The following is an 11,666-nucleotide window of genomic DNA, read 5'->3' on the forward strand; positions in this document are numbered from 1 at the left end:
TTTCATCTACATAATTCAAAGAATATTCCACTTATTATATTCCCAGATAGATACAGCAACAGGACAATATAATTACAAAATTGCACTTTTCAAATTCAGCAACATTTTAAATATAGAGATTCTCAAGGCTGAATTTTTTTATGAAGATATTTCTCTTTGTATACTTAAAATGCTAGATGAGAAAAAGACTCATAAACACAAAATCTTACCTTATAGATTTGAGAACCAGGTTCATTGAAAATCTTAGCATTCTTAATCATCTGAAGCAAATCCTTTTCCATTTCAGTTAGAGACCTGTAGTCATTGTTCTGGATCCTCTGAGCAATCATTTTTAAATCAATGGGGTCATGAATCACTTTATAGTACTCAGGATATAGCTAATAGAAATAAATAACACAAATTAAAGAACACATGTTAGATTTTAAATATATATATATATGTAACATTATTTTGGTTGAACCAGAGTGCAGGTTTGAAGGCACAATTTTTAATTCACTTTAATATTCATCTCGGGAAAGCAATTTTATTTAAAAGCAGACGTAGTGCGTACAATAGCAGAAGTAAGAAAAAAGGAAAAGGGGAAGAAGAGCACAACAAATGATCACAAGTCTTATATAACATTGGATTTCTGGCCATGTGCCAATGGAATACACATGCTGACCTCTGACAAGGGTAACTAAAGTATCACTTTCATTTGATATGTAGTACTGATGGCGCATTATTTTTACAAAAGGATTAATTAAATTGGAAACCGAAAAAGGAAATGGATCATGAAATAAGAAAATATTTTTAAAATGAAGTTACTATGGGCTAAATTAAGATAAAATCTTGGAAATTAATTAAATTGAAATTAGAATTAAAATACCATTACATATATATAATTTTAAAAAAATGCTTGAAATTTTCAAAACAAATGAATGAATGAAGCAAATTTCATTCAAAAAAATAAAAATGTAATTTCAATGGAATTAGATTAATTAAAATTTTTCGATAATTAATAGTCCTAGTTGCATTTCCTATTAATATTAAACTGTTATCTGTAATTTAAATTAATTTTAATTATTTAAAAGTCAAATACAAAATTTATCTTTAAAAACAATAAACAAATTACAGCAGAATTTGATTAATTCAATTTGTCAGAATCTAAAATTTTCTTTCTGTTCTCTTGATCTCTTACAAATACAATGTTAAAATAAAATCCATGATTAAAAATTAGTTTCGATTAGCTCAAAGTTAAAAATTAATTTTATTTCTGGAAAACTTTTATTAGTTAAATCTATATTGTGATGCTGTTTCTATTAATCTAAATATGACCGAAACATTGTATTAAAAATGTAATAAAAACTTCTAATCTTTTTTTAAAGTTTGAACACACATGTGAGTTGCACTTTTATTTTGAATTTTTATTATACAAATGTTGCGTTCAAAATGTGGTATATTGCTTGGTTTTAATAGTAACTTACATTTAATATATTACTTTAAAAATTATTAGTCTTTATAAGTATATTAGCACTTTGTTTATTAAAATTTCTTGGTTTATTAACAAATTATATATATTATTTATTCAAATAATTAAATATAAAAAATAAATCTCAATTACCAATTCTCATTTCAAAATTGTAGTCTCATATACATTTTTAGATCCAATTTTATTAAATTTGAATTTTTTTACTGTAATGCATTCAGTTTTAAATTTTCAGCCTCCATTATACATGGAAATAAATTACTGAAAAGAAAAATATCTTCTAACAGACTTAAAATCACAAAAAAAAAAAAAAAAAAATCAAAATGAAAGGAGCTTTTTGGCTGTATTTTTGTTTGCAACATGTGAAATAAAATATATATCATACATTTTTTAAACTATGCACTATAATTATGTATGTAAATATCAAATTTTTCCTTCTGTACAATTTTTATAAATTTTATCAATTTGAAAGAAAACAGAGCTGAAAATTAAAAATTCAATGACAGTCTATTAGAACGTTGGAACAATAATTTTGGGAACTATGATTAAGTCCTAAGGGGCCATCATTGGCCATTTTACAATTCCTCTTTTAGTAGGCACATCCCCTCATCAGTAGAGGGTCACTAAACCCACACCATTTCTGTACCCATCAGGATAACTGTTCATGTAAATCTGCTATTTGTTAATTATTTTTATATAATTATTTACATGTTAATTAGGCTAATCAATGCTGTTAATAAATAGTACTGCATGTATTCTTTACACTGTATGGTTTGAGAGCATTTTTATATTTGAGAGTATTTAAACTGCATGGTTGATAGTGGCATTTTTTTCCCCCTTTTGTGTCTATTCTGTGTTAAACTGGTGCAGTTAGACATAGCTGAATATGTTAGAAATGTCTAATGTTAAATATGAAATGTGCAGCAATGTTAAATGTGAAATGCTATATATTACACTTAATGTTATGTAATTTTCATTTATTTTTCTGTGTATGTGCATGATGTTGAATTGCAAAATTAAATAAGCAGGAAGAAGTTGTTAAATAAATTTGAATACTGAAATCAAATATATTAAAAACATAGCGAATAATGTAATTTAAAAATTACTGTTCTAGAAGGCAGCAACTGAAACATGGTGCTGAGAGCACGCCCTTCCATATCTGCCGCTGTCATGACAGTAGTAAAAAGTTCCTCATAGACACTTTCATCCTCACTGCATTCACTACCTCGATCCTAGAATAAAAAAACATTATTTTAAATCCCTTTTAAAAACTCAAGACATTCAAATCTTTTTTTAAAATAACTTTATAAACTTAATTTAATTTTCAGCTTATTTCATTTTGTATTTTAAAAGCACTGTCTTAATTTTCATCCAATGTACATGCAATTTTACTACACTTTTAATTTTTTGCTATGTAAATTACGTCTGCAAAATTTTCCAATTTTTATAGAATCCAAATTTTTCTGTTTTATTAAAAAAGGGAGGGGGGAATTTTAAATATTTAGGAATTTTGTAATTATAGTCTAACATCCAGAAAAATAATATTTCTGGTGAATAAGCTGGCTGTTAAATACACATATTTTGTAAAGAAGCCTATGGTAATATGAACTGAAAGTGATCTATACTATCACTGATAACTATCAAAACACTGAAGTCTGACTTTTGAAATCAAAATCACTAATTTTTTTTAGATTAAATTAAAATCTGAAAGAAAAATATTAAATTGTCTTTTATGTCTAAGGTATAAAATTATTTATTGCACCCAATTGTGATTGGTCAAAAAGACAAATTTTTTTTCTTTTTCATTTAAATATATCAGAATATAATAAGTATCGAGAATATTTTTTTGAACTTTTTATATAATAATAAGATTGAAGATGAATCAACAAATGTGTAATTAGCAAATTGATGTTAAAAACTATAATAAGCTATACAAAATCGCCATCAAAAGTTCTACAGCAAGGAAAAGAATTCTTTTTTTATAATTACGTGATAAAATCAACTTATTAATACTTCTCAAAATCTAATAACTATAATCTATACTTATATAAAGCTCAATGTGTGTGTGTGTGTGTTGGCGCTCTACAGGCCAGATCGTTTGACCTACAGCTACCAAATTTGGTACATTTATACCTTGGAGGTCGGGAATGTGCACATGAGGTCCCTTTTTTTTGAATTTTTAATCAGAATTTTAATTATTAATTAAAAACTAACGTTCCCGCCAAAAAAATCATTTTCCCCACCGCCAAATGAGTAAGGCTTCAGTTTTTTTTTTTTTTTTTTTTCCCCAAACACTAATAAGGCTAGGGTTAACATTTTTCGGCTGATTTTTTCAAACAATTCTGTTTATTTTCTTAATGTTGGATGCATTTAAAATTAAACATTATTAATTAATCGATCTTTCAGATTCTTTCTGAAGTACTTTTGAATTAAAATAAAACAGAATAAAGGAAATTAAAAATTCCTAATCTGCATAGCATTACCCCAACTGGCGTAGAAAAATCCACGCATTTGCGTACCGTAACTGGCGTTGAAAATTCACACATGCGCGTTGTGTTCTGATTGTTTACAATGAATTCAACGGATTCGGAGTTGATTTAAATTATTTTTAGGTTAATTGTGTGCTTTTGTAATTAAATTGTTTTTATGTTAATTATATATTTTTGTAGTTTTAAGTAGTTTACTTTAACCTATTTTCGACCGATTATTTTAAACAATTCTATTTATTTTCTTAGTGTTTGATGCATTTAAAATTAAACATTGGTTATTAATTGATCGGCTCATGATGAATCTGAGAAAATTTTGTTGACAAATTCTTGAGATATTACATAAATTAAGATATATATGCTTTAGTGCCCATAAAGTTTAAACACGCAGGGACCCTTTTTCAGTAATGATATTATAAAAAAATGCTTTGTTTCAGTAAAAAATATTATTATATTAATTGCAGATTCATCCTTTCCACTTTAATTTAAAGCATAAATTCTATGGGAGCTAACGGAAACTTAGAGAGATAAATATTACATTATGAGTGAAGGCCTTTATAATATTATGAATGAATTATATGACTATCAAAATTTGAAGTTTTAAAATATTTTGATGAAGAAGTTATTAAAGTAGGAATTGCATAAAATATTTAGTTATTAAAATTTTAATGAACATTAAGATTGGCAAACCGGCTGGTCGCCAAAGGCAGCTAGTTTTTATTTAATATTGATTGTTCTCCTCGCTGCTAACATTATCACATGTTAGGCATCTCAATTTAACTACAGATCTAGCTATTCTTCAGTTTCATTTTCAGCCAAGGGTAAAATAAGTTGTAGAAAATGACTTTGATGACAATTACCTCTTTCTTATTTTTATTCACGGAAAAACATAAAAATAACATTTCTTTATTGTAATCAAGAGTTGGAAGCACCCAAAAGAACACTCCAAAATTGCTCCAATAATCTTTGTGTTTATTTCTGTTAATATGTCAAGGCTTTAGAAAAAAATTATACATAACAGTATTTATGTTATGGAATATTAACAAGAACAAAATACTTTATAAGTGTATGGTTGCAAAAATATATCAATTACAACTTCACAGTTCGAACAATAATTTTAGAATAGGAAACTATATAAGAATAAGTATACAAGAAACTATATAAGAAAAAATATAAGTATATATAGTATATAAGTATAATATATATAGTATATAAGTATATATATAGTATATAAGTATAGTATATATAGTATATAAGAACTATATAAGAATAGAAAACTAAATAAATTAACTAAACTAAACTAAACTAAACTATATAAACTAAATTATATAACAAATAGGAAACTATATAAAAATAAGAACACAGAAATTTCAAACTCTAGCAGCTATTCTATAACAAAAGTAACAACTGATTTAGATATAATTAAAAAAATTAGGATCTGAAAAACTAACATCATCAATTTCACTTGACTTGTCATCTTCTTTACGCACTTCAATGTTTAACAAATCAGTTTTAGCATCAACAAATATATCCCACAAATCACAGGCATCCCTATACTCCTGAGAACTTTTCTGTAAAGAAAGAAGATAATTATTAGTTTATCTTGAGTATATAAACCAAAGATATTAATTTCAATAGCAATAAAAGATATTAAATTTTGTTGTATTCTAAATTTTCAAATTCAAAGCTTTTTGGTTATAAATTTTGTAATACACTCAGTTTCACAAATTCTACAACAAATAAAATTATTCAACATTTAATATTTATAAATGAAATCATTACAATATTAAAGTTCATCTAGAGTGTTATCTTTTACAAAGATATATAGAATAAAAATCTAACTATCAAATATGGTGGTAAAAATGATATAAAAATAATAAGAAAAATTATTTCAAAGATATTTTTATCTGCCTTGTTCAAAATTTTACTCATTTAACAAACTGCATATTCAAAATGATATTTGCAAAACATGTCCCAACTAAATACATGAGCAGTAAAGCTGTGTACCATTTACAAATAGCAAATCTTCACCTTATTTGCAGACTTTAGTGCATAAAATTACTTAAACTTATTTTTTAATATACAATTTCTAATGTTAAAACTGCTGGTAGAAGACGATTTTTCAATTGCATGACCATTCTAATGCAGTTTAAATGACTTCCATTTGAAACAATGTGTAATTTTCCATTTAAATAGGTGAGTATCAAAGCTTCTTAAGCTTAAAAAATGGTGTAAACCTAAGTAGAATTGTGTACAAAAATATTCCAGTCCATTCCCCTCCCAAAAAAAAAGAATTAACAAAAGAAAAAGAAATCCTGGTAATAAATACCTGGTAAAATATTCAGTATTAGAAAGCAAATTCTTCCAAACATAGCCATATTAATTTCAAACAATTCATATTTATATAAAAATATTATTAATTTAACAATTTTTTTGTGTTTCATTCTGTTTCATGAGTATATAATATCTTTAAAATTGAAATCTGATGTGAGCAGCAAAAATTTAGCAAATCCATCAATATAATAATAATATAACAACAATTATGAATACATTTTTGAAACAAATGCCCAAACTAACAACTTAGGGATTCAAACATAACTATTATATATTGAGGAATATGGTGCTTTACTAATTGAATATTAAAGAATAAAAAATATTCTGATGAAATGATACTCAAATAAATAATCTAAATATGATGCAAGCTCAATATATTTTCAATTTTTGTAAAAAGATCCATTATCTAACGTGCTTCAATTTTGCAAATAATTATTTAGCAACAGCAAAAAAACAAGTAATAAAATAGGGGTAAGTAAATCTATACCAATAAGGATGAAGGAGTATTTGTTGTCAATTTACAGGACACACTGTTTAACTTAGAACTATTAAATTAGATTTGCAAATATTTTGGAGGATAGAAATGTGTATCCAAGAATGATTTTTTAAATTTTAATTAAAAATTAAGAAAACTTTGGCATTTTCACACAATAATTCTTTTGAATACAACTGCACAAAAATAATTTTTGCATTACCTTAAAATTCAAAAAAATTATCTTTTTAACAAAACCAATTTTATGCTGTATAATCTTTTTCCCCAATTTCAATCAATTTTTTTACAAATATTTTAAATATACTTATTGAAATAAATTAATATTTCATTATTAAAATGAAACTCAAATCATTTGCATTGTTGCCACAATTATTTCAACCAAGTGTTCCCTCCAATTTTGGTTATCAAGATATGAAAATTTGGTTTATTTTTCTTTAATGAATAGGTGTCTGCATAATGTATGCTTTTAATAAAATGTTTCAAGTGTTCTTATAGTTACAAGTAACATTTAATTTCAAAACCAAGCAATGGGGAAAAATTTTTCAGTTACGCTCATTTTTAAATACTGCTTTCCTGTGATATAATTAATGTACAAAGATACAGTGTACAGCACAATGCACAGAATGCTATAAAACTTTTTAAATAGTATAAGCTGTATATCTATTAAAATTTGAAGCTGAAAAATATTTTGTTGAGTAAAGCATTATGACATGGTTACGCAAAATATTTAATTGAAATTTTTAGCAAACACTGATTCTGGTGAATCAATTGATCATCAAAGGCAACTGATTAGAAATAAAATCAACTAAAATATATTGGAAAATATTTACAAAATAAAACATTATACAGCTTTAGATGCAATCTGAAATGAATTTGAATAATTTCCTTAATTTAAAAATGCTTCATTAACATTAGCATTGAAATCCAATGATACAACACAAAACATACAATAACATTTTGAAATTTATCTAATAGTTCAACTCCACAGCAAAATTCATTTACACAAAAATAATTTATCAAAAAGGATATAAAATATTTGAAAAGGAAATTTATTACATAAATCATATTACATTAAAAACCAAAGTGAAGGTAAGATTTTTATAGGCAATTAAATATACAGAACGATTTCAAATATAATTCGATAATTCATAGCATTAATTAAACTAACAAAGGATACAAACCTTATAATAACTTTTTGCATTGTTAACCATCAATTCTATATCTGACGCAAACTGATTAACATCCATATATTCTTCTGTTTTTAATTTCTGTTGAATTTTCAACAGGTCAATAGGGGTAGTTATAACATCATAATAATCTGCTAAACTCCTAGAAAGAAATATGAAATTTTTAATATCAATATTAAGGTATAATTCAATCTTAATGACAACCAAAAAGCACCAAGAAAAAATTTCAACAAATTATAAAAATATAGTCAAGTGCATTATTATTTATTATGAAACATTTTGAACATGCAAATCACATGCTATATAGTTTGATAACCAAAATTTTTTCTAGCTGTTTTTTGATTGCCATTACAACTGATAAGTACCAATATTAATCATAAAAATTAAATTTGAAAAAAACTTCAACCACAAATTCCATTTTAATGAAAATAAATTAAATAACATAATTGCAACAGAGGCTATAAATCCAAGCATACTGACACCAAATTTCATAACTGTCAACAATATAAATATTTTTATATCCAACCAAATAAAGAATTTTAATATATTTTATAAATATATATGTATATTATTAAAAAAATATAAAATTAAAAAAGATAATTAATGTTTTAAAAAATCAGTCACTTCAAGTAACTGACACAGAGAAGGCTATTTAAGAAGAAGTTAATATAATACCTTCGATTTGGAGCTCTAATAAAAGATTCACATAAAAGCCGACCATCTTCTGTACGATGGTTTCTGATTGTTTCATAAAGCTCATGACAGATTTCGACCTAAAAAAGAATACCAGAATACGATTACAGAACTGGAACAAATGAAATATTAATTTTACCAAAATAAAAATAAAGGAAAAGAATTCTGCTTACTGGATCAAGTTCACTTTTTCTTCTCTTAGAACTTTCACTGCCATCTTTGCTGCTCTCTTCAGAAGTAATTGAAATCTTTTTACGTTTCGGCATATTTTCTGATTGTTATTCACTAAGTTTCATAATCTGTATAACAATATTTAACAATAAATAAAAATTATACCAAATATATTTTATGTAAAGTGTTCATTAAATAGCAAGAAATATAGATAGGTACTTTTTTCTTAGCTAAATACACACAGATATATTATTTGGCTTAGTTGAAGGGGGGAAAAATACATGTTCAATATTTCGTTGTTGCATGTATCAAAAATAATTACTTTACCACTCACATGAGTAATATGAAAATATTTTCTACACACAACAAGATAAGCAGAAGGCAAACATGATACATCCATCGTAAAAACAATATATTTGATGTACTCAAAATGCAATAATTTGTTAATTTTTATAGCTGCAGCAACTTAGAACTGGTTGTGTTTGAAAATATGTTGATAGTGGTCTGAAAATGTTATATATATATATATATATATATATATATATATATATATATATATATATATATATATATATATATATATATATATATATTAACTTAGAGATAAATTTACTAGTTATTCAACAAAAGCTGTTTAACTTTTATCCAAATCAAATGTGAAAGTGCAAAGCTTATTACAACAGTACAGTAAATATTAAATATGATAGTCTCCTTTGGGATGCTGTAACTATAATTGTAATAAGTTACTAAAGTAAATAGTAACTTAAGGCTTAAATATGTCTATAAGCTTAATATGACCAAATTTAATACATTAAATGCTATTCATTGAATATAGCCAAAAAACTGAAAATGTAAATAAACAACATATAGTAGACTCCCGATTATCCGCAACTGCCACACTAAGGTTTTTTTTTTTTGTTTTTGCTTTCAAGCAAAGACAAAAAGCTTCCAAAGTAAGAAGCCAACACAAAAGACTGATTTCTTCAAAAAGATGTAGTTTTACAGTTATGCTTTTGTAATTACATAATGCATTATAGTATTAAAACATATGTATTAATTTTTAACGTACATATGTATTTTTTAATTTTTCTGTGTATCCTCGACGCCTCACCTAAGTACAAAGCACTTTTCTGTTTTCATTAACAAAATGCATTTTAGGTTAGTTTTGAGTGATAAACTAAAATATTAAACGTTAGTTAAACATTTCCTGCTGTTTATTTTACGTTTCATTGTACATAAAACGATTTTTCAAAGTTGGAATGACTGTTTTCTCTTTTGCTATACCCGTTTTTAGCTTTTTTCGGATTATCCGCGATTTTTGTAATCCGCGGCGGCCGCGCCACCCAATTCCACGGATAATTGGGAGTGTATTATATAATAAATACACTTATTTCTACTAACCATTTCAAAATAAAGAAATTTTTGTTCATAAAAACAAATTCTGTTCTTTTATTTTTGGGTTCAGAAATATTACTGTAACTAAAGTTTTTTAAAACTTTGATTTGCCTCTACATCTATTCAAATAATAGATGAGGAAAAAAAAATGTTTATATGTCCATTTTCATTCCACTGAAAATTAATAAAATTTCAAATTAGTGTTCATTCAATTGCTTTCATAGATATGAAATAAAGCAAATCTGCAATATAAAAAATTTACGAGTTTTAGACATTTCTTTTAAATATTTTTTATTATTTGCAATATATTTTCTTTCAACAATCACAATTAAAAGAAAGGGAACCCCTTTTGAGTTCTTTTCTCAAAAAACCCTGTACCTTAAGGAAATCAGATTTAAAAATCTTGCAGCATTTTACAATTCAGGCAAAGAATTAATACATTACCAGTAACATATGGGCAATCAATAACATAGCTCAATTTATTCTTAAAAGATAGTAAATTTGATAAAAAATATCTGCAATAAAAGTCAAAACAATAACTCTTCTTCAATTATAAGGTTTCAAATGAAATTTTATATCTTAAAAATAATTCTATTTTAAATATACATATAATTATTTAATTTGTAACACTAACATTCCAATTTCATTCAAATATGCGATTAAATTGCATTCGAAAATTCGATGTAACATATGGAATAACATAAAATTATAAGAAATTAATTCCACTATGTTTAAATTATATTTAGAAAAGGAGGTATGTAGTTATTAGACAAAAAGGTAAAATATTTCCAGTAAGACTTTAAAAAAATTAAATACTATACATGGTTTAGAAATAAAAAGTTAAGACAAAAGTTCGCGGTAATTTCATATAAAATACTTTCCAAAGAGAAAATTTTTTGAAATAGGAAAAATTATGAGTCACTATGCTGCAAAATTACCATAAACTGCTTGATTATAGATTCCCAAAATATCAATAAGTGAAGAATTAATTTGTGTGATACATAATATAAAACAAAAATAATGTCGATGAATATTTAAGAAATCACTAAATTATGTTTGTAAAAACTCAATTTTATTTGATTGAAACTGTTATATCATTTATAAAAGCAAGAATAAAAATCTCAGTACAGGAGAGAATATTTAATTTCTTTTTTTCGCAATCATCGATCATGTAACTGCAATATAGATTATTTATTTTTATGCTGAAATGCACGCTTGTATCACTGAATGAAAATTTTTACTTACATAAATAATTTTGATGAAGTATATGATTGCACGAGCTAATTATATTAAAAACAACAGTTATGAATTACGAGAAATTTTAACAATGATACAAAAATGAACAGTTTTAAATGTAATGTAAATAAAAAAAATTGTTGGATTCCCACCACAGACGCGGGATTGAAACCATTGTTGCCAGTTTCTGAATAATACAGAAATAT

General features: G+C 25.2%; 1 protein-coding gene across 9 annotated transcripts in view; it reads right to left on the minus strand.

The window, feature by feature from the left end:
- The window catches only part of LOC129956923 (protein polybromo-1-like), a 91,780-nt gene extending 80,153 nt beyond the window's left edge, over window positions 1-11,627 (minus strand). For all 9 annotated transcript variants that reach the window (XM_056068972.1, XM_056068966.1, XM_056068971.1 and 6 more), the window contains exons 1-7: window positions 11,470-11,627; window positions 8,832-8,957; window positions 8,641-8,738; window positions 7,960-8,107; window positions 5,403-5,522; window positions 2,572-2,697; window positions 210-377 (exon numbers count right to left, since the gene is read on the minus strand). In XM_056068972.1, the coding sequence (XP_055924947.1) occupies window positions 210-377; window positions 2,572-2,697; window positions 5,403-5,522; window positions 7,960-8,107; window positions 8,641-8,738; window positions 8,832-8,924 (753 nt within the window). In that variant the 5' untranslated portion in view covers window positions 8,925-8,957; window positions 11,470-11,627. The remainder of the gene's footprint in view (window positions 1-209; window positions 378-2,571; window positions 2,698-5,402; window positions 5,523-7,959; window positions 8,108-8,640; window positions 8,739-8,831; window positions 8,958-11,469) is intronic.
- Between the last annotated feature and the right edge of the window lie 39 nt (window positions 11,628-11,666).

The sequence above is a fragment of the Argiope bruennichi genome, chromosome 11 (assembly GCF_947563725.1).
Source record: "Argiope bruennichi chromosome 11, qqArgBrue1.1, whole genome shotgun sequence".
Taxonomy (NCBI): Eukaryota; Metazoa; Arthropoda; class Arachnida; order Araneae; family Araneidae; genus Argiope; species Argiope bruennichi.